General features: G+C 41.2%; 1 protein-coding gene across 12 annotated transcripts in view; it reads left to right on the top strand.

The window, feature by feature from the left end:
• mef2d (myocyte enhancer factor 2d) overlaps positions 1–24,624 on the top strand; it is a 95,037-nt gene that overhangs the window by 57,773 nt on the left and 12,640 nt on the right. For 8 of the 12 annotated variants that reach the window (XM_047334758.1, XM_047334753.1, XM_047334756.1 and 5 more), the window contains 6 exons: positions 6,614–6,836; positions 11,368–11,421; positions 18,679–18,857; positions 20,661–20,690; positions 23,459–23,567; positions 24,020–24,182. In XM_047334758.1, coding sequence (XP_047190714.1) covers positions 6,614–6,836; positions 11,368–11,421; positions 18,679–18,857; positions 20,661–20,690; positions 23,459–23,567; positions 24,020–24,182 — 758 coding nt within the window. The remainder of the gene's footprint in view (positions 1–6,613; positions 6,837–11,367; positions 11,422–18,678; positions 18,858–20,660; positions 20,691–23,458; positions 23,568–24,019; positions 24,183–24,624) is intronic. The other 4 variants (XM_047334763.1, XM_047334755.1, XM_047334762.1 and 1 more) reach the window with 2 other exon arrangements.

Raw genomic sequence — 24,624 nt, 5'->3', positions numbered from 1 at the left:
CCAGTGCCAATTTCTCTGTGATTCATTTTTTTCCCTCCGCGCTCAATAATGCCATTAATGTCACTTTAATGAGTAGCACTCAATTTACAGCCTGCCGGCTCCTCCGATTGGTCACTGGGGATGTGGGACAGTCACGTTGAGGCGCTGCAGGAGAGTTAGACAGCGGTTATTCCTGATATCTTAACTGTAAATGTGGTGTTATACCTTAATGGATTTTTTTTTTTTTTTCCCACTCTTTACGACTTTGGTCTCGTTTTAATAGTTAGTCAGATGTCACTTTATCACCTTAATCAGGCTACACAGTCAGGAAATGAGAAAGTTTGGAAACCAAACATGTGTTTGACCTTTTTTTAACAACAACTGCTTTGCCCATGAGACACAAACTCGATGTAGAACTTTTCTGACAAACTTTCACAATGTGAAATCCAGCTAATCTGTCTGAGGACAAAGAACACTTTGTCCTTCAATTGATCAAGTAACAATGGGCGGCAGATACACGACTGAAACTTTGAATAAAACATGTTGTTTTGTTAGTCTAAGTGGGTTTTTCATTTTTATGAGTGAGATGAGGGTGAGCTCATCCAGAATGTAGGAGCTGTGACTTCGTGGTCCAAGAGATCATAAACAACAGAAATGTACTTTACTTAAATTCAGTTTCATTCTATACAACTGCATTAACTATATACAGCTGCTTGGTAAAATGAAACAAGACCCAATAACGTTTCTGCGGCTCAATGCAATGCCCCGATGTTTAGGGCACACACCACATGGGTGCATATGTCTCAAGCAGCAGGTCACAGGTTCGACCCCCAGCCGCCCCCACCATTTACTCTCTCACTCCAGTTCCCCACCAAGTTATCAAAATAAAGGCAGAAAACTGCTCCAAAAATATTAAAAGTAATAATAATAGTAACTTTTTTTTATCAGTGATGGTTATCAACAGTCAGCTAACATGTCATCATAGCAGGCCTTTGAATTGAATCAGCTCAGTGACTTTCTCTCCTCCTGAGTTTCCCTCAGACGCCGTGTGAGCTCGCAGCTCAAATGGCTCTTAAAAGCTTTGCTCAGAAAAGAAAGCCGCGGCCGAGGAAGAATAGAATTCAATCTTCCACCCCTGGAGAGCCGCGGCTCTTGGCTCTCGTCAATTGTACGCCAGCCGAACGCCGTCGGTGGGTTCCCCGCCCCCCCTACCATTGCCACAGCTGCCCCTCAGTTTCTCAGCCAGCCGGCCTGACTACCTGCCTCGTTTGCCCAGCACACCTTTCACAGGGCACCAGTGAACGGAAGCATACAGCACCACCCACCTCTCCTCCCCACAGCATCATAATCCCCAGCATGACAGCGAGGGGCCGGGATATACAAGCTTAATCCCACTTGTACTAAAATACCCCCTGAGGTAGGGAAAGCGTGGCGAGGGAGGACGGGCAGGACACTAGACGAGCCCCAAGCTAACGGATCCGTTCCCGTTACACTGGCACTGTGTTAGGCGAAGGAAAAGGGACTGCTTTTTTTCTTTTTTTTATAACTGGAGGGTCCCTGTTTTGATCCTGTTTTGGCTCTGAGATTTTGGTTTGGGAAGTTGAATGAGAAATGGATTTCCTCCTTTAACAAGCACCTGCGTGGTGCCCTTGAGCAAAGAGCTGAACATGTAGAGGCTCAGGATGAATAGGGAAAAAATTACATTTTTAAAAAACTGTCCGTAACTGAAAATGCTGCTTCAGCTGCAAAGTTGACTGCATCTCACTTAGTTTTCAGAATTTTAAACAATAAACTAATTTCACTCAAAGTACCACATACCACACTAAAAATAATCTCGATTTTTATGTACATTTCACAGCAGGTCAGTTTGGGACAAATATACATTTAATGCAGAAAGTAAAATATAATATAATAATAATAATAATAATAATAACAATAACAATATTAACAATAATAATAATAACAATAAAACCCAATTTAATTTCATACCTTATTTTATATTTAGCTTTTAAATCACAGATTTTGCATTATTGGTATCTATTAATAGACCTCATTATTATGTTATCCATAATCATAATGCAAAATTGTAAAAACACAACCAGTAACAGGGCACACATTTGCTGTAAAAGTCGCTCAAACTCCAAACTCCAATGTGACTCTGTGTCCAGCTCCACAAATAGGATGCGACAATTCCGGAGTTGAAAAAGAAAAGTTACTTTCAAAGGCTTTGAGGACAAGGGGGAGATGAGGAGAAACTAGGCCATGAGTTTAATTCATTCTGATTTACCTTTGCATCCAGGAAACGCAACCTTTTTGAGAGCGTGCTCCTCCGAGGGAAAACAGGTTAGTTTTCTCCTCCTCTCTCCACACTGAAGAGGCCTTGAGCGTCCTCACACGAGCCTCTGGTAAAGCTCCTAGTCAATTATTTACCTAACAGGTTCTTGTTATTAATTCATTTATTTCTATGGTTCTTCTCCTCTGCGTTGAATTGGCAGGACGGCGGTCGGCCAGCGCACAATTAACCCCCCTGTCTGGTATTAAGAGCGTTGTTGATAAATGGAATCGGGGTGGGTGGATGTTAATTCACGTGTAATTTGCCAGAGACACGTATTAATGCTCAGCGGAGCACAGAGCAGAGCAGGGTGACGACGAATTTAAAATTCATATTTAGAGAAGAAGACGTGAAGAGGTTTTGCAGTAACAGTGTGGCGCCAATCCTCCCGTGTGGAGAATTATAGTCAATCTGAAGAAAGTTTTGTATAAATTAAAATGGCAAAAAAACTTACAGGATATTCAAATCACTTCAGATGTAGCGTCTTTACAGAAAATAATGCTGAAGGGCTCGTATCAAGGATACATTTTTTTAATGCTATATCAGCATTTAGATTTGTTTCCTACCTCTTAGTTTATTGCAATGTAAACAGACAAGAAGTTGTAGAAGAAAGTATGAGTTCGAAGTCAAAGGAAAATCACTTTTCATCTTTGATTTTAAAAGTAAAAGTGAGTAAAAGACAAACGTTGTATTGAAATAAAAACATTTGCAGAAAACCGGTATGGATTGTGGGGGGCCGTCACTACTGATATTAGGGAGTAAAAACCTTCCGATACCATTAACGTTATTAAATATCTATATTATATAAATAAACACATAAATAGACCTTTAATTAAACATAAATGCACATCTTTTCTAGACGGTTTATTCTATAAAATATAATTAAAAAATTCATACCAGCGCATATCGGCAAACATAAATGCCAACACAGATAGGTTTTTGTCTTGTTAGTTGAGTTGGGTTTGATGAGCAGGACAGTAGTTGGTCATCTAAAGTAATGGTGATAGGTTAGTTTTCATGCTCGTTCTATCAAACGAGAAAAAAACCCCGCTTTCCCCCCTCGGCCCCTGTGAGGATAAATCCCTTCTAGTGCTGTTTGCTCCGTGTTTACACACCTCCATCCCCTTTGCACTAACCCCTTCACCCCTCTCATCCCCCCCTCCATTTATCCACACCCATCCCTCCACCCTCTGCTTGGCCGGTGTGCAGTGGTGCAGTGCTGTTAGCTGCTATCTTCACCACCTACAGCTCAGTCAGTCCACCTAGCCTTGACACGGGCGGGAGGTCGCAGGGACAGACTCATCTCCTGTGCCGGTTCAGCCTCACTTTTTCTTTCTGCTGGAATCAATTTAAGGAATAAACTTTTCACATAAGTTTCCTATAATCGCCAAGACTAGACTGTTTGTCAGAGCTTGAAAATGAGAAAACGTCAAATTGCACTTACTTAAAGGGCACAACTCAACATTTACGGAGAATGATTAATGAGTAAGATATGATAATTTTGCTTTGAGCATTGCAGTAAGAGGCAAATGCACAGTTCTTACCAGTGAATAAATCTGACAATAGAATGACACTTAGTAGAGCTCAAACCTCCACCAAGACCCAAGAATCCTTAAATTCAATCAAGCCGCACCAAGTTGCAAATTGCATCCGTGAATTTTTCCCAGGGAAATTGTGGGCGGGAAAGCCCCTATTTCGCAAAGTTAAAGAAAATGAGAAGAGATTCCTGGATCCACAACAAAATGCGTCGTTCCACCTAGTTTTGTGGTAATCTGTTCGGTAGTTTTTTTTTCGCAATCCTGCTGACGAACCAAAAAAGAAACAAACAGAGAGGGGCGAAATCAGAACCTCCTTGGAAGAGGTAAATGTTGACTTGTAAAAAATGATCAGATAGCATCTCCTTCAGCCATAGTCTCACTTAATTCTCACTCATTGTATTCCATTTTTTCATTCTCGCTTCCCTCCTTACTCCCTCCAAACGAGGTAGAGATCAAGGGCAGGAAGGTGCCCTCGTCCTCGTCTGTGTTAAACTGGGTCTCAGGCATTTTGAGCACAGTACAGTTCAGCACTGGCCCATATTCTATATATAGAAGTCCTTCTTTCAGATTCAGTTGGAACAGGGTGAAATGGGTCGGGTGGACAACCCGAGGTCCTTGCCCTTGAGTTTTGTATCCTCATGACGCTGGTCTGTCTGGAAATCCGCTTTATCTCCGCTTTCAACTCAGGTAACAATTTCAAAATTTTAAAAGATTTTAAAAAGGCATCATACCCTGGAATTTCAGCTATCAGACGAGCAAATCTCACACAAGTATTTTAACATGGAGGGTAATCTTTCACACAGTGGGATTTTTTCTGAATGTTCCCGGTAATGAGCACATATCAGTGGGGGGGGGGGGGGGGTGCAGCTGGAAATGTGACATGCACGCTTTGAAAATGTCACCAATAACCCGCTGCTGCGACAAGAGTTTTAACCTGGCATGAGGCGTGAGAGGCGACACAAGCTTTCTTTCTTTTCACCAAGTCACCTTGCATGCTGACACTGAGCAAGCGTGTGCGTGTGTGTGTGTGGAAGAGAGAGATTGACATGTGTGTGTGTTCTGTCATTGGAAGAGTTCATTTCCAAAACCCTCCGTATTTACGTTCTGGGAAAAATGAATGCTTTTACCATAAAATGGCCCGTTTCCAATGCGTTTGCATGTTTCAGCCCACTGAATACAAATTACAAGGATCGGAAATGTCTGACACTTTGAGATTGATATCCTGTCATAATCATAAACCGTGACAAGAAATTTGAGGGTGACAAATTGTCCGTGCGATTCACGACCGATCTCAAGTCATTTAGGTTTGGTTTTAAAGACATGAATTAAAACCCTGTCACCGCCTGGAAAGTTGTAAATCAATCAGAAAACATGCGTTTAGCTTTGGAACAGCGATAACAGAACGCATTCGCTGCAAAAAATAAAACCATTGAAAACCACTTATGTGTCCTTTTCAGTCTGCAGGATCCAGTTTGGATGGATTTTACATTATTTTAGGGATTGAGGTTAAATGAATTTCCTCAAGAATTTACGCTAATGGTAGAAAAATCTCCTCATCAGGTCGTTTTTGTCTCGTAAAACATGATTTTCTGTAATTGCAGTAAGAATTCTGGACGTTTCTGACTAATTTCCCTGTCAATTGAATTCAAATTTGAAATTCTTATCTACTGTACTGGTTAAGAGTAACAGTTGAAATAGAGCACAATTTAATGGGGATCAGAGCATCTGCAGGTAAACATAGTGATCACCCTGCTGATTTTGGATAACCTTAGCACTGCTAACACCAGCACCCTTTTTTCCTTGCAGGTGAGCATCCACATGCCACAGTGCTGAATGTGGTGACGGTTAAATCAAGCCTGTTTATTCTGACACAGCCTATATACAAAACCTTCATTTTCATTCATTTCAGTTTCAAGACACAGACATTTATATTTAATATGTTATCATATGGTTATAAACATTTAAATTAGAAAGAAATTCTGATCCAAATTGAAATATTCACAGCACTTGCAGATTTTGCGTGTGCGACTTTGTGTTTTTTTTAGTTTTAGCTTTGTTGATTGATAGTGATAACACAGCATGACTTCAATTCCAACTTAAAACAGAACAAAGTAAACAATTTTAATTGTGTGAAATTGTTTACAAGACACAACTTCAATTTTTTCAAAATATATATGGATATGTATATGCAAGATTACAAAAGTTACATTTCACATCTTATGACATAAGTATGTTCTGAAAACAAATGTAAATATTTCAGTGCAGGAGGACTTTTCCAACATAGATTCACTTTTTAAAGTTTTTTTTTTATTAGTGTCTATGTTTTGTGCAGATTGCACCAGAACTAATTTTAGAAAATTCTTGAAATAATTAATTTGTGTTAGAAACGGATTTAAATTACTTCCTCGCCTGAGAGGCAGATATTTGTTTAACTTAAGTTCAATAAAATGAGTTTCTTTAGGCTTCAGTTACAGAAAAATGGACTTCAGGTGAAGAGTTTGAATGTGCAGATCAGGTTATCTTCCTGCGTCCGTTCACTTCATTAGAAAAGTTTATTTGAGTTAACATGGTTCTGGAAAAACTCTTCCGGTTGTGATTGTTTGGTGTGACTGTGTTATTTCACCTGTCGGCTTGTTTGCTCTGCTGCTGATCACTAAATGATCACCTGTCCATTACTGTGTGTGTGTGTGTGTGTGTGTGTGTGTCAGGTTAAACATACACACAACACACTAAGCACACCCCTCTCCTCCTGTCTCTCCTTCAGTCTACGGTCCCACAGCCCACCTTCTCCATGCCAGTCACCGTGCCAGTATCCAATCAAAACGCAGCAGCCCTCCAGTTCAGTAACAACCCTGGTGGCGCCTTGGTCACCACCACCTCCTTCGTCACCTCCACCCTCACAGACCCCCGCCTCCTGTCACCACAGCAACCGGCTCTGCAGAGGAACACCGTGTCTCCAGGGTTGCCACAGCGACCTGCAAGCGCAGGTAAGAGACAGCTTTGGTTAAAACTGTGTTTCTGTGCAGTGCCATGGCACGTCTGCTGATGTGTAAATCAATAATCTGTGCAATGTTTATACAAATAAATATCTAGTGTCAGTACTTTCAGCCGCTTATTGATCCATCCAGTTTATCATAGCTTTTCCATTTGCAGCTCTAAACACCAGGTGACTTGGTTTTATCCTCTTCTTTAGCAACTGACGAGTTAAGCATTTTTGAAAGCATTGGCAGCAGTTTGAAATGATTATTTTTTTAAATAAAAAAAAACATTGACAAAAACGTCTTCAAAAGAAAATCTCAGGAAAAATCACTTTGATGACAGGTGTTGCACCTACCAGTCCACTATCTCCTCACCACAGAAACACATTAACAAAGTTTAACTCAAAACTATACAGCACCCAAAAACACATGGTCTCACAGACAGAACACAATGAAAGCAAAAAGACAAAGACACAGGATCCTGAGGATGGGTCCTTTTTATGGAGCACACCACATCCGATTGGCCTGCTAACCAGGTGGAACCCAATCAGGTAGTTAGCACCTGTGGAGAAAAAAGAAGAGAAGGGGGTGGGGACACACACACAACCAGCCCTCTGACTTTACTTGGCACATAACACATCGCACTAGAAACTGACCGATATGGATTTTTATGACAAAGAAATGTAACTGATTCTTGACATTTTATAGTTTAACCATAAACTTTACTATAAATAACTATAAATATAAAGACAAAACAAATACAACCAAATATGTAGAACTAGAATTAAGAAAGTAATATATATTTTTAAATGTATAGTGTAATAGTTTATTATGTAAAAAAAAAAGTTTTCATATCAGCACATTTCATCAAAGGCAAGGCAATTCAAAGTGCTTTACATAAAACATTAAAAGCATTAAAATTAAAACATAAATCTTTTTTGGGGAGTTTGTTCCAGATATGTGGAGCATAAAAACTGAATGCTGCCTATCCATGTTTAGTTCTTACTCTGGGGACAGAGAGCAGACCTGTCCCAGACGATCTGAGAGGTCTGGATGGTTCGTAGCAGAGCAGAAGATCAGAAATGTATTTTGGCCCGAAACCATTCAGTGCTTTGTAAACCAACAGTAGTATTTTGAAGTCATTTATTTGACCAACAGGAAGCCAGTGTAAAGATCTGAAGACTAGAGTAATATGATCAAATTTTTTGGTCTTAGTTAGGACTCGAGCAGCAGCGTTGTGAATTCACTGCAGCTGTCTGATTGACTTTTTAGGGAGACCTGTAAAGACACTGTTACAGTAGTCAAGCCTGCTGAAGATGAATGCATGGACAAGTTGTTCCAAATCCTTCTGAAACATTAGTCCTTTAATCCTTGATATATTCTTGAGGTGATAGTAGGCTGACTTAGTAATTGTTTTAATGTGGCTGTTGAAGTTCAGGTCTGAGTCCATGACCACACCCAGATTTCTGGCTTGGTTTGTGGTTTTTAACATTGCCATTTGAAGCTGGGTGCTAACTTTAAACCGTTCTTCCTAGGTCCAAAAACAATTATTTCAGTTTTGTCTTTGTTTATTTGAAGAAAATGCTGGTGCATCCAGTCGTTGATTTCCTCAATGCATTTACTCAGTGTTTGTATTGGACCACAGTCCCCAGGTGATATTGTTATATAAATTTGTGTGTCATCTGCATAATTATTGTAACATATTTTGTTGTTTTCCATGATCTGAGCCAGTGGAAGCATGTAGATGTTGAACATAAGTGGTCCAAGAATTGAGCCTTGGGGAACTCCACGTGTAATTTTTGCCCGCTCAGATGTGTTATTCCCAATAGACACAAAGTAGTCCCTGTCTCTCAAATACGATTCAAACCAGTTTAATACTGTGCCAGAGAGTCCCACCCAGTTTCCCAGTTTTTTTGTCGGTCTAGTAATATGTTGTGATCGACTGCATCAAACATAAATTGATATGTCTGTGAATATCGGCAGAGAGTTATAGGACAACAATCAAAAGTGATCAGAGAACAGTTTGGAGACCAGTCTTCTGGCTTCTTCCAAACATGTTTGATTACTGGATATCTGTTGCCACTTGCAATATGTGAACTACCTTTACAGAGAATGTTGTCATGATGATGTACCAACTTGAGGACCTTTTTTTAAGAAGTTGTCACAGGTGTTATTTTTCTGCCTCCTTTAGGTCAGAGGACAGTTTTTGTAACGAATTTCTCGAGAATTTTCTAAGTCTGAGTCGGTGTGTTGATGTTCTGTCCACCTGCCGCTCTCGATCACTCAGAAAAGAGTCCACTGCCTAATAAAGACAGAAATCTCGTCATGTCTTCGGCTGCGGCTGCTTCCCTCCCGTGTTTGCCTACTGCTTCTGTGTGGCAAACCAATCCTTCGCCCTCTGACTAAAAGGATTTGTGACCCAATTTTTTTTTGCGTCTCAGACAAGGCTACTCATCAAGCTTTATTCCGAGCAGCGTAATCTCATTGTAAGTCAGAATTAGGTGATGTAACGCGCAACAAATGCATTACAGCATCTTTCATAACATGCCGTTCTGTGAGGCGAGATGGTTTCACGTAGCAGTAATGGACCCTGCTATGCAGCCCACATTACCAGATATGTGTCGGGTTCATCGTGTTTGCTTTTTGGAGTTTTTCCATGCGTCGGTGCAGCCAGATATTTTTCAGTCACCCAGAATGACCCCGAGTTTCTGCCTCTCTCAAGAGATTTTGAGCCAAAAACTGAATCTGCACCACAAGAGAGGGAAGAAAGTGTCAGCAGATAGAAATGCAGCCCCAAAAAAGTGTGCATAAGGTTTAAAGGAACATACAGATGTCTTGGGCTGTCCTGTGGACGGACAGAGCACATTAAAATTGACATTTTCAAGCAGCAGTAATTGATATTTATTGATTTTTGCCATCGGAAAAAGCTGTTAACACATTATCACATTATTAAGGCTCATATGGCAAAAGTTTTATATTTGCCTGTTTAAACTTCTGGGAGATACATTAACGACGACTGAAAATCAAAACAATGAGCTGAAAGATACTAAAACACCTCCTAAAACAGGTATATGCAGAGTTGTCCGATGGTTCTCTGAGGGTTTAAATTTATTGTTCACACTGATGAATTGGTTAGCACAGGTTTAAAACATAGCCAGCATAGCTCAAATGCTAAGTTAGTCATAGTTGCAACTAGCTTTGAGTTTTTTCCCCCAAAAGCTGTGTCCCAATTCAGGGGCCAACACCGTTGGACACATAGACCGTGAAGGCCAAACAGAAGTGACACGGTCTGCTCGACTGGCAGTTTCCTGTTTGCTGTCACCAGGGTGTTTCCCCCCTTCACGCTTGTAGCCTCACAACGGAGTGGCAGTTGCCCACATTACAAGAAAGTTTGTCACCGGCGGGGCAAAGAATCCTGCGATAGATCGATCCAGGATTTGGAATTGAAAGAGGATTTTGAGCCTTCGAAATGGCACAGCCGAGCTGAGCTGCTGTGACGCTGTTGGCCTTCGACCCCTGAATTGGGTCACAGCTATAGATACAAAGATGGATGACATGTCTCCACTTCGTCCATCCACCATCTTGCGTTATTGAGCATGACTTTTTAGTTTGGTCGATGTCCCGTCTGCTTACATGTAGGGGGCGGGGTTTATATTGTAGTCAGCCACTAGGGGGCGATCCAGTTGATTTGGCTTTCGTTTTTTGAGTCATCATATGGTCCATCTTTAAATACAGTTTTTCTACCTTAATACTGAAAGACTACTGACATAAATGTGTCCTCAGTAAAGAGTAAGTATATGATGAGATGCTTTAGCATGTTTACTTTTTAAAATCTCATTCATTTGACAAATGTTCTTCAGTGGAGAAGATGCATTCAGCATTTTAAAGTAGCGATCACGTTGGCCAATCACTGTTTACTGTCCCTCGAGTCTGACTGTTCATCAATTTGCTGTAAATCAATCAATCAATCAGACTTTTTCTGTATATCACTTTCATACAAAGTGCTTCTCAGAATAAAAACAATTAAATGAAATAAGAAAATGCTAGAAAAGGAAAATAAAACATAGGGAATTTAATGGGAAGACAATTTTCCTGCAGTTTACAATGAGTGAGAGGATTGTTTTTGCCTCCAAATATGAGATAAGCACCATTGAGAAGTGGTGAAACCGGCTCTTATTAAAATTAACTGTAATTGACAATTGAAACTTAATATAGATATTAAAGTGATTTTGTTTGCAGTTGCACTTTTTTAATGATGCATTTGTGATGATTGCTGTTGATTCATGTATGATTGATTTGTTATCTGATTTGTGAAAAGAAAAGAAATTTAAAAAGAAAGGGATGGCGATCTGTATATATGTTATTTATATGAAAGGGGCAGGAAATATAAAACATTTTTTCTTCCCTCTCCGTTTTTGTACTTGGGATGCCTATGTTTGTTGTTTTGTTTTGTTAAATATTTTTGGGATTACACTTAAAAGAACATAATAAATTATTATGAAATGGAAAATCGTGTTCATGGTGTGTTTTCCCATCCCAGGTGCTCTGTTAGGTGATATGGGGAATTCAAATGGAGCCTGTCCGAGTCCAGTCCGTAAGTAAATCTTGTCCTTTCTCATGCCTCACATTTTTGTGTAGAAATGGGTTTGTGCTGATACAAACAGTCACACACACACACACACACACACACACACATGCACGTAAACAAGCATGAAAACACCTGTTGGCTGACGACAGCTGAGGGTCACAGTACAAGCTGCTTGTAAACAGTCCAAAGAACAGAATGGGTTTCAGGTTGTGAGAGAGAGAAACAGGAGGAGGGAGTCGAGGGGGGAAAGTAGAGAGTAGTGATTGAACAGAAAAACTCCTCAGCTGTTTTTGGTGTTTTTGTTTTGTGAACTCTACGTTTTTATTAAAGACGATTTAGTTTGAGCCGTTAATATCCCCCGATATGAGCCTCTCACAAACATATCATTTTCAGAGTTCAGGTTTGCCATTATGGAAACTTTTATTTTGGAGAATAAAAAAGCAGGATATATGAGCATTGATGTTTATATATATATATTTTTTTTTAAACCGTGTATTTTCTTAATTCAAGTTCTATAGATTTGGTTGTATTTGTGTTGTTTTATTTTTATTGAAAGTTATTTATAACAAAGTTTATGTGAGAGAGATCTCATTCATGGCTGAAGTTTGTTATTGTTCAATTCCCCAAACACACACATGTTGAAAAAAAAAAACACGTTGGAAGAAAAAAAAATAAAAGAATAGTCTGACATGAAAGCTGAACATTTGTTGTTATCAGATTCATTCAGTCTGACTGGTTTATAAAGGAGGATATTTCGTTTTTAGCCCCAACCGATGAAGTAGCAAGTGACATGTCTTCACTCTAAGCCCCCGAAAAACGTAAAATCAGAAGCAGAATGTATTTATCATTATTGATCCAATTAGATATCAGGTATTAATTATGAAAACCGTGGCAGAGAGAAAAAAACAAAGACATTTTCATGTGAATTGAACAAAAACCATGTCAGAGCCCAGAGAAAGAAGCTGGTGGAGAAAATGGTGAAGTTTAGTATTTGTTGACTCAAAGGTGCTGTAGAGCTGCGTCCGACTTCACGGGCATTTCTCATGGATGCAGTCACTAATGTTCTGATCGTCCGACTGTGATTCAGGAGTCTGACAGCAGGCAAACTCAGACCTTTGTACCATTAGTCACATCCTGAACCAGCGGATGAGGTTTGACAACAACAACACCAGGAGTCAAATGTCCGTCAGTTTTTCACTGTAACAATGATACCGAGGGTATAAACCCTAATAATCCTGACAGCGGCCAGTTCGTCTCTCCTCAGCTCCTCCCTCTGTCGTGTGCACCCCCCCACCCCCTTTCATCCTGTCTCCCTCAGCTGTTCCCCCTCGTCTCCTCTCAGGAATAATCTAAGGCCCCACCCACCAACTGTCCCTCGTCTTGGCACAGGACTCTCCTCAGAGGTGACTTTGACGCTGGCCAGAGCTCTCCCCTTAAATCCCATTAGCCCGGACAGATAGTGCCAGCCTGCCTGTAGTAATAGATATGGTGGGAAGGTGTTGTTTTTTTCTCTCTATATTCACTTGATCAACGTATTGTTTCAGGACAGGGTGAGCCAAGATACATCAATAAATCAATCCATTTGCATTAACTTCCCTTCACTGTGTCAGGGAATTGCCAAGATTCAATATTGATATTAGTTTTTCGAGGTTATTTATGAAAGAGTCTCTTAATAGTTGGCTGCTGCTGCTGAAGAACCAGAGAGAGATTTAGTTTTGAATTTAGTTTAGTCAAAGAGAGGACGGACAGACCAGTATGGAAGCAAATCTTTCTCACCAGACTTCTTTGAATTTCTACTGAATTATTCAGCGTTGAAATTGTATATGGGATTATTTTATGCCTTTGAATTCAAAGCTTCAAAATTTCAATAACTGATTTTCACTTTTGGAAAAGTGAAATTTGGGTTCTGATGTTGGCTCATCGAATTTTGAACGACTCAAATAATTTTATAACAAAAAATTTAGATTATTAACATTGAAAAACAAAAGTGAAAATCAGTTAACGCAGTGTTGAATTCAGATACCAAAAATTCAGATGCACAATTTCAATGAAAAAAAACCCTAACCCTAACCCAGTTGTAGAAATGAAATGCCTTTTAAAAGTCTGGTGAGACTTTGCTTCCATACACAGGTAATCATACTTATTGAATATAATTTTACATACAAGCTATACATAGAAAAGTAAATATAAAGTGAGTTCAATTGTTTGAGGAGAATTCCTTGGCAGTTTTCCAGCTCTCTGTGTTGATTCTGTATCCTGCGAAGGAGACGACGAACTGTGAGAAACGTCTGACTGGGAAAGAGTCCAACAGGCTTTAATGATGTTTGGACATGTGGATTTTGCTTGTTTGATTTTTCAAACACTCACAAAGTCTCGGCCTGATGATGACGCTGCAAAAACTCTCAGCACGAAACACTTGAAATTGAACTGACCCGTCTGACGAGAGCCAGAGATTTCTCTCATGCCGCCAATCTCCAAATAACATAACAACGATGAATTTCACTGCAAAGTTTGATAATCTCATGAAACTAAATCACACTTGTGGGATGTTTTGTGCCTTCCTCCATTCTAGTTCAGAACAATCTGATTCATTTTGAACAGGAATTGTGTAAATCTTGGCAGAGTTACAGTGTAGAGCTCCTCCCTTCCTCGTGGTGGAAGAAACGTCGGCTGCCTCTGTTCCAAAACTTTTACTTTTGGCTTTTAGCCAAACACAGGATTCGTGTTCCTGAGCAGATAGAAAAAAGCTGGTTTAAGTGATTATTGTCATCTGAAGCAGTGAAATATAATGTGTTTGAAAAAGCGAGGCTGTTCAGATTGTTCGTTACCATCAGGTCCCTGCAGCTCACTGGCAACCGAGTCACGACTTCGCCGTCAAAACACAACGCAGGTCACCTGCTTCCCTCTCTTCGTTCTCTATTTCTCATCTCTGTCTCCCTCTCTCTCTCTCTCTATCTCTTTCTCTCTCTCCTCCTTCCAGTTTTTCTCCATTTCCTTCGTCTCTAACCTTCCCCTGCCTTATTTCTTCTTCTCTACTAATGTCGCCTCTTTTTCTTTTTTCTTCCTTTCCTCTACACTTTTTCTCTCCCCATCCCAGTAAATTTTCTTCCCTTTCGTTTTTCCTTACTTTCTCCGCCTGTCTTTTCCCACTGATGCCGTTCATCACTTCCCCTCTTCTTCCCTCCTTTGCTCTATTCTCCTACTCTTCACTCCTTCCATTTCATTTTCAAACTTTTTCTCGTCTTCTCCTTTCCTTTGCCGCCCTCCCCTGTTCTCATCTTCACATCCACCCATCCCCCCCCCCTCCCCCCTCTCTCACTCTCTCTGTCCCTGTCTCCTCCCTTGGATCTGTCGTTCTCAGCTGTTGTCCAGGGACTCGGGGCTCCGGGAATGTCACCATTGACGTCACCCGGCATTCCACACATTCCCACGCCCAGCCTCGCGTAATACGAGACATCACACACGCACGCACGCATGCACACACACACACACACAGAGGAGCACATGTAAAGGGCACAGAAAAGTACAAACCAACAGTGAACATACATAAATGCTGGAACAGGAACATAAACATGTTTCTGTGACTCACTGAAACGTTTTACTTTGGAATCGCATCACAAACGCTGCTGGTCCCCTTTCAGTGTGAAAACTCCGGGTTGTATTTTAGTTTGTAATGATGACGCGGACGCCCACGTCCTCTTCCTGATTCTTATCCGTAACGACTCGGGCGACCAGCTGTGAAGGCAGAGCGTCGCTAACACTTCCTGTCGCGGTTCCACCTCGGCGGCGTCCCCTGCTCTGACTTTTCACCATCGCTGTTCTTTGTTCAGAGGATTTTCTTCTAACTAAGCAACCAACTGCAGAGGTGACGAATCTGCTTCCTGTTTGCACCACAGGACCAGTGTACGTGAATGGCCACGTGACATGTGTCTGCAGGTGTGTTAGTGTGGACGGAGATCCACGCTAAGGAGATCTGATACGGAGCGAAGTCTCTTTTTATTCTTTTTGGTTTTTGTGCAAAAAACAAATACTACAAACTCTTCAACGAAAAATGTTGAGATTCAAAAAACATGTTTACTCTGGATAATCGATCCATCGATCGTTTTTGTATTATTTCTTTCGTAGAGGTTTCGTAGTTCTGCTAAAAATTCTCAACAGTGAGGTCATTCCCTTCCTCCTTGCTTCCTTTCTGCTACTAACCCCTTCTTTCCTTTATCCTCTTTTTTCTCTACCTCCTCTTGTTCTGTGCCTCATTTCTTGTTTCCATCCAAACATCCTTCCCTCCTTTTCCCTCATCCTTATTCCAGACCTCCTATTTCTCTCTCTCGCTTTTCAATCTTCTCGTAGTTGCTGTCTCCTTCCTCTTCCCCCTACCACCCCGCTCATTATCTGCCTTGATTTCTTCCTTCCTTCCCTTCACCGTTCTGTTCCTACGTTATTCCTTAACTCCAACCTTTTTTTCTTCTTCATCCTATCCCTTATTCTGCATCTTTTCCTTTTTTCCCTCCTTCACCTTTTCCTCCTATTTGTCTCCTTCCCTTCCTGCTTCTTCAATATAGCCAAACCCATCTCACTTTCCTTTCCTCTTTCCTCCTCCCCCTTCTCTTATTCTCTACTCTTTCCTTCCAACTCGTTTCACTCCCTCCTTTCTTATTCCCGAACTTCTTTTTCATTCTCCACCCTTTTCTGCTATTTAACTCTCTTGAATGTTCATTTATTTTATTTTAACCAACAGATTACAGATTATATGTTCAGTTTTTTTTACTATAATTAGTTAACTAACCAGCGAACAGCCCTTCAACCTTCTCTCAGTTCTCCTTTCTTTCTTTGTTTATATGCTTCTTCTTTTTCCCTCCATCGCTACACCCTCAAACCTCTCCCTCCCTATGCCTCCCTCCACCCCATCCTCCCTCCATCAGCCCCCTTTCACATTCTCCTTCCCACTTAGCTGATGGCAGAGGTAGTGTTCCCTTGTTGTTGTTGTCAGGTTTGGCTTGTGTGCGTGTGTGTGACTGAGATGAAGCAGAGTCACATGCCACTGTCGTCTGGAGGCGGCGTCATGGAGAAATGCTATCTGCTATCACATACACGTGTGTGTGTATGCGAGTGTGTGTGTGTGTGTGTGTGTGTGTGTGTGTGTGTGTGTGTGTGTGTGTATGTATGCGAATGTATGCGACTGTGTGTGTGTGTGTGTGTATGTATGCGAGTGTGTGTGTGTATGTGTGTGTGTGTGTGTGTGTGTGTGTGTGTGTGTGTGTGTGTGTGTGTGTGTGTGTGTGTGTGTGTGTCTCAGAGCTGGGAAAGTCCCTGCTGTCCCCCTTTTATTCACCCTGTGACTGAGTCTCTTTTTGAATCAAGGTCTTATTTTAACCTAAGCATCACGGACAGGCTGCTGTCTGCTGGAGTCTTGTTGTCATGACACCAGGATCCCCCGCCCCGACTGTAGCTTAACTGAAAAATCATAGAGCAAAATATAAAAACATAGCAGGAAGCTTTAAAACTTATAATACAGAGGTAATTTATACGTAGATATGATAAAGAAAGACCGAGATACACGATTAAAACTAAAGGAAAAATATAGTCAAACTTAATAAAATACTAAAATAATTTTCACCCTGCAATATTTCTCTCACGCTCTGAGGTTTTGTTGTGGGACTGAAGCGTGTCATGTGCCAGGTGTTGTTGCACCACAGGAGTTTGGAATGTGACAGGTTCATCAGTTTACCTGAGGACGACGCACTCAGCAGACGTAACGCTCCTGTCATTTTGTCTGTCACGTTGCAGGAATCCTCCCCTGCAAAAAAAAAAATCTAATTTGATGAAAAAAGAAATATAACCAAAAAAACACACATATCAATGAGTCACACTTTTGCACAGCTGTTGTTTATTTTGACTCAGTCCCACAGAACACCGCCCTGCTGCCACAAAGTTCTCACTGGAGCAACAAGTGTGGATTAATCCGCAGCAGAAAATAGACCCCGACAAAAATGCTATTTTCTCCTTTAAGAGTTTTGTTTCCTAAAAACGAAAGAGAGCAGCTGTTTGGAGACAATACTGTCTTTTTTTCAGCCCAGAGACACAGAAAGGTGGTCGGTTGCTGGTTGTTGGTCGTTTGATGAGGTATGTAACTATAGAATATCTGCGAGGGATGTCCCGATCAAGTTTTTTTGTCGAGAGTCATAATTGTATTTTCCTAGAAAATACAGTTGCACGGTGCACACTTCAAGTACATTAAAGTTTTTAAAATCAATCCAATGTATATGCTTGGCAATTATTTAGCTCTGCGATGCATTAAGAAAAAACATTTACTGATCCTAATGTTTTTTTAATTTTTTAATTTTATTTATTTTTTAAACCAAAAAAAACACTAGCTTATGCATTGAGTCTATATTTTCCTGTAGAAATTGTAAACTTTTTTATTTTCATATTTCTCATTTACTTCGTGGATCATATAAACGGCTGCTGACACACGAAACGCCTTTTATACATGTTGTTTATTCATTTCCCTGACACATCCCTGATGATCCTGCCCCAAGAGGGAGGAGAGAAGAAGTACAGATAGCATAAAGCGTTCCAGTGTTAAAACGTGAGATGAGAGAGAGGCGAATCGAGTACAAATCAACAGATACGTATATCTGAGCCCAATTCGGTCTGCTTCCAAGACCCTGACACACTTCTATAGTGAATTCTTGATTTGGATTGGAAATATGTTTTTAAAAACAGAAAGCTAGAGAGGCAAGAATCAGAGGCCCCGCATGCTTCGGTCCATGTTTCATGAAAAGCCTGACATTCAAAAGCTCAAGCAGGTGCAAATGGGGAATGACCTTCACAATCGTCTAATAACTTAGGTGGTAGGATATTATTTTCAGTTAAAGATGGGAAGACTCCAGGGACAATCGCATGTGGGTTTTTTTCATCAAGCGCAGGAACACTGAAACGGAAGGATAGAGATGTGGAGAATTAAATAGTTCAGGAAAGAGAGTGACACGATTTTGATGTGTAGGAGCTGAAGACAATCAAAACCCCGCCAGCGAAGGCCGTTCGAGCTGCAGGAAGATGGAGGAGCAGGTGGTGCAGCACAGCAACCCCAATCGCTAATGAAAACACACACACACACACAGAGCTGAATGTACACACCCAGGCAGACAACCACAGACAGAGTTCACAGGAAGCTACAGATACAAGAAACACCAAAACAGACGAGCACACAACCTTTTCCCTCCATCCTTCCTTATTTCTCTCCGTCTCTCTCTGTCCCTCCAGCGAACGGCTACATCAGTGCCAGGGCCTCCCCGGGCCTCCTCTCCGTATCCAACGGCAACAGCCTGGGCAAAGTGGTCCCGGCTAAGTCTCCGCCTCCGCCCAACCCACAGATGGTTAACAGCCGCAAGCCGGACCTGAGGGTCATCACCTCGCAGAGTGGGAAGAGCCTCATGCAGCTGGTGAGGAGAATTGGCACCACAGCAGCCTCACTGCGACGAACAGGGGACAGGAGACGGTCCCATGAAAGTGCCTGGCCGACAATCTGATGGCTTGTGTCTGATTAAAGCCAAGTCAGTACTATGGCCACATTTTGGAGTGAAATTTGTCACTTCAATTGATTTTCTCGTCTCTAGAATTCTTCCTGGCCAGTCATACTAGTTTTGTGCAGGTAGTCTGTCTCTGTTCCACTGGGGAAAACACCCGTCGGACATAGAAGTGAAATCGCTAGCTTTTGAATCTTCGACCACAAAACTTTGGACCGTTGCGTAGTTGTATGATAGATTTAGATATTGTAATCAGAGTCTAAAAGCGTTTGTCATGGGACAGATCCTCTGTTGCGGCCGGCAGTGTAATACCACGGAACGCATCAACATGACTGTGACTCCCATTTTAGTAATGGGTCACTTTATTTTAGCAACAGTTCAGTTTTTCTGTCTGTTGCAGTGTGACTTTGTGATGACAGTGTTTTTGTTGTTGTTGTGGGTCAGACTTCTGACTCTGATACATTTGCTCAGCAATGATCAAAATAGTTTTTCTATCCCTCTAAATGAGACCATAACTCGTCACCGATTTAGAGACGCCGATTGTCACACATTGTGTCATCTCACAAACTTTCAACCAGGTGGCATTCACCAACTTTATAATTTACAACTAGAATGGCACTCATTACAGGCCACATTTAAATCCACTAAATCCACATTTGTATTCAGAGCTGCACCACATTGCTCAACACTCAGTCCCCCAAATATGCCAGATTTTTTCCCATCAAGATCCCTGAATTATTCCCCAGGAAATCGCTCTTTCTTGGCCCGTGTTCCATCCTTCCACATAGTTTTGGTGGAAATCTGCATGGCGGTTGTTGCGTCATCCTGCTGACAAACAAACGGATGGGGGTGAAAACGTCGCCTCCTCGGCAGAGGTGCTGGTAGAGAGTTTGGGGAATTCAACGTGGAACACTCTTAAGAACAAGAAGTTTAGGATAAGAATGAAATGAACATGTGTTTACATTATGTGGCCCATTATGTGAAATCTATCTGATTTCAACATATAGTACTCTGCTCCCATTGGATCCAGGTCATATTTACCCTTAGCTGCATTAATATACAGAACAGTGCTGCTCTTCAGACCCTAGGTTCTTTATTTAGCTGTACTCATGGCTCAGGCTTAATGATTGGGCTCGTTGTCGCGCTGTTGAATATATTTGGAAGCAATCAGATGATTCCCTGATTGTATTGCATAAAGGAAAAGAAAACGAAAATGATAAAAAAAGAAATAATCTGAACATTTTTTGCGAAAAACTTGTGTATAGTGCCACATATCAGATTGGCATTAGAGTTTAGGGTTTTTAGAAGGATTCGTCATTATACAGAATATGTCTGGCTTCTCTAGATGTGCCTTTTCGATTTCTGCAGCTGGGAACCCTGAAACAGAAATAAAGATAAACTTAGAAATGACATATTCATAGACAAATCCCCACCAGACTTCTTGGGGGGATTTTGAACCATTTCTCATGTAGATGTTTCTTCCCTCTGTTGTGCGATTCAACGTCTGGATCCAGTCGTTCTCCGTCAGTCGGCCGTTCATTGGTTTGGCTGCATTTGGACTGTTTTCAATACATACTGTAAAAGTAACACAACAGGTCTCACCGTGAAAATGACTGTTGACCCGATGATGTTCATGTTTAACTGCAGTTGGTAAAAAACATAACCGTCCTCTGTATTTCACTCCCCCCCCCCCCCTCTTTCTCCACCGGCCTGTGGCAGACAGAGGAAGAGCTGGAGTTGGTGAGTGAGGTGAATAGACTTTTAGACTTTTTAGCCTCAAGGCAAGGAAGTGGTGTCGATCTCAGTGTGATCTCACCGAGCATGAGTGTGACGCCGTCAGCAAAGTGCATCCCATCGGGGGTTGACTCAGCGGCACAATTCTGGCTGTGACGCCGGCAGAAGCAAAACGTCAGAGCACACGGTGAAATCGAAGCAACTGTCGGACGGCTGACGAATCAGCTGGTTGCCGTGTTTACTGCACGACTCAGGTCACTTTTACATGAAATTACTTTGATTCGACCAATTCATGATACAAAACAACTGACAGTAAATCCATTCAAATTATGAAGGAGTAACATGTAGATATCATCCAAAAGGTGATGATACTCCTGACACTTGACCCTATTAACGAGTTTTTAAATATAAAACTAAATAAAACTTTAGTCCTAATACTTTTACATTTTTGACAAAGATTAACATCAAGGTGGAGAAGGCCAAATATAGATATCATGTTTGTCTCCTTTTTACGACAGAGTTTTTGAGGGCCACACTGAGGAAAAAAATAATAGTGAGAATTCCAGCATAAAGTTGTAATTTTACAAGAATAAAGTCGTAATATTATGAGACTAAAGTTATAAATTTATGTGAAAATAATAGTAATATTATGAGAAAAAAGTCATAACATTACAAGAATAAAGTTGTGATTTTACTAGAAAAAAATTAATTTGATTTAATATTATACTACGGAAATGAACAGCAACATAGGAAACAGGTGTGAGCCCTGGAAACAGCTTTCTCTGGTGTCGTGCCACACTGACAACATGAACGTTAATGTCATGTTATCTATGTTAAACATTTATTAAAACGCTTTTGCTCCACCTAGACTAAAGTGGAGCTTCACATCGTGCTCCACGTTCCTCATTTTAACACATGGGACTGCTCATCTGACCTTTTATCCGGTAAATAACACAGAGACTAAATTTACGACTTTAATCTAATAACATTACGACTTTATTCTCATAAAAATGACAACTTTATTCTCATAAGATTGACTTTTTTCTTGCAATATTATAACTTTTTTTCTTGTAGTAGTACAGCTTTATTTTTGTAATATAATGAATTTATCCTCTTAATATTATGACTTTATTCTCATAAATGTACGACTTTATTCTAAAAAAAATTCTCAATGTGGTACTATACTTGTACCTTTTAGAAGCTTCATATCAGAAATCTCTGCCCCAACATCCAGTTTCTGTTTGATATATTTAACATTTTAGAAGCAAAAATTGTTGCATCACATTTAAAGAATAAAAAGCTAATTCTTTTTGTGGTACAGTGGAGTCCATCTTAAAGGGAACCGGAGCAACCAGCTGATTCTTCGCTGTGTGTGAAAGCTGCTCAGCATGTGCATGTGTGGTTTCATCTGAGTGTCGATGCTCTGAGGATCAGAGCGAAGAAAGATCACAGAGCCTCCAACGTGGAACACAGATGGACATGTTGGAGTCTGACAATCTCGCCCCCTCTGCACACACACGATACACACACACACACACACACACACACACACACACACTCATGCATGCATGCTAACGTCATGTCTCTGCGTAAAAACAAACACATTCCTCAGAACAAACACATGCTTCACATTGTGTCTTCATTCATCGCATACCTTTCTGCACATACTTCTTCCATACAAATACATTCTTACACACACAAACACACACACAGACACACACACACATCTCCTCCATCACCCCTGTCGATGCATGTGTTACTGTCAGCATGATACTCTAGAACAGCGTTGACTTTTCACAACACCTTCCTCTGTGACGCTACATCACACAAGCACTCGGTGCCGGCGACAGCGTTGCCGTGCCAACGCCACCTTAAGATGCGAGACACTAGTCAAGTGTCACTGAAAAGTTCAGCGAGGTGCTTGGATCTTCTCGGAGGGAGCGGAAACGCTTTCGCTTTTTCTGGCGCGATGGATTAAAAAAATCCTCCACCACCCTACACAGACGAAACAAAGTGTTTATGTTTTAGAAAGTTAATCAGCGTTGCTGCGCTACTGCTATGCAAAGCAGAAAGTGCAATTAAGTCATGGACAATTAATTTTGTTGTTATTTCAACTAGAACATCAGAAAAATCTGTGTTCATAATAAAAATTTTCAGTCGTAACCGTGTAATCAGATTGTTCGCAGTCACTGTACAAGGCCTCTGCATCCACTCTGCTATACAGTGGAAAGCACATGTTAACCATTATCATTATTTTTGTTGAGAATGAATGAAGTCATGTGCCTTGAACGCAGCAGTGCCTTATAGGGAGGAAGAGACGCGATTAGCTGTGGAACCGGACCAAGTTTTCTCTCACAACACTGAGTTGAAATACTGGATACAAAGATCCAGGCAAGAAAGAGTTGGGTTGTAAATCTCACACGGATCTTTTCCAAGAATCTTAGAACCGTTATGGAGATTTCAAGCCCTGAATTTGTTAAACCAGATTTCCTTAACATTGGTACCAGAAATTGCACCCAAAAAAACCCTACTCTGCATGTAGAAGAGATGTAGATGATTGTGGAGTTCATAGTATACGTCCTTACATTAGATGTGTTTTTTTAATACAATTAAATCTCATGAGATCCAACTGTTCCTCATATAGTTGTCGACCTCTAGAACACCCCCTCTGCACCCCTGAAGGCCCCCAGACCCTATGTTCATAACCACTGCCGCAGTAATCGCCTCTTTCACTTCCAGTCTCCTAATGTTAACTTGCTCTGTCCATCTCTTTGTCCTCCCAGAATGCTCAGCGGCTAGGTGGATCCCAGGCGCTCACCACGCCAGTGGTCTCCGTGGCAACACCCAGTCTCCTAGCGCCCTTCTCCGGCATGCAGACAGCCTACAACACTGGTAAGACAGCAAAGGCAGCACTAGCCCCCCCTGACCAAGATGGGGCATTTTAGCAGCTCAAGGGACTGAAATCACAAAATAACAAATTTAACTGGAAAAGATATAACATCAAATCAATTGATAGTCTGATATAAGATATCATATGCTTTATTGTATGTCAATAAAATCTTAAGTGTCGTTTGTAGAAAAACTTGAAAACCTCGCTGTGTGATACCAAAAAGAGCTATGAATATTCACTTTGTTCATTGTGTGAGAGCTTCTGAAATGATTCCACTTCAAAGGTCTCCATTAATATGGATTAGCCCTGATTAATATTGATGCACCAGTAACTTGTATGATGTAAAACAATCCCATCCGCCCCCGCCCCACGCCTCTCCACCTCCTCCCTCTCTCTCTCCCTCCCTCTCCCCTGTGTGCTTCCCCTCTTCCACCCTCCTCTTCCTCAATCTCAGAGTACCAGCTGACGAGTGCAGATCTCACAGCGCTCCAGACGTTCACACCACCAGGGCTGGTGCCTGGCAACATGGCTGCTTGGCAACAGCAACAGCAACCTGCAGTCTCCCAGCAGCAGCATCAGCAGCAGCATCTGAGCTTGGCGTCGCTCAGTAACTTGGTGTAAGCTCCTCTTTTTTTTCCTTCCTGTAACAAAGTCATACATGGGATTGATTTGCCAATATACTGACCTTTAACCTTTCCATATAAACTACTGGGCAGGCGGGTTTTTTTTTACCGTTTATCGTGTCAGCACACCAGCCATAATACATGCACATAAAACACTTGAAGCAACTCTACGTGAGACTGTAGCAATAGCATCACCCCGGCTGTAGTTGATTCATCTTCATTCTTCATGTTGACCTAGATATACCCCCCAAGCCCCCCTCCCCTCCAGCTCCGACTCCCACTCCCATAGCTCCTGGAAGAGAGGCTAGGCTGCTTACTGTTTTATCAACCTCACAGATTCACAATATTTGAATCTTTTCAAGCTGGACTGTCTCAGCCTCAAATAAAAAAAGTTTTTACTTCAATACCCTTCTTATTTGGCCAACTCGTGAATTAT

The sequence above is a fragment of the Scophthalmus maximus genome, chromosome 10, assembly GCF_022379125.1.
Source record: "Scophthalmus maximus strain ysfricsl-2021 chromosome 10, ASM2237912v1, whole genome shotgun sequence".
NCBI classification, from domain to species: Eukaryota; Metazoa; Chordata; class Actinopteri; order Pleuronectiformes; family Scophthalmidae; genus Scophthalmus; species Scophthalmus maximus.
The sequence above is the reverse complement of the archived record's forward strand: the minus strand, read 5'-3'. Positions and strand labels throughout refer to the sequence as shown.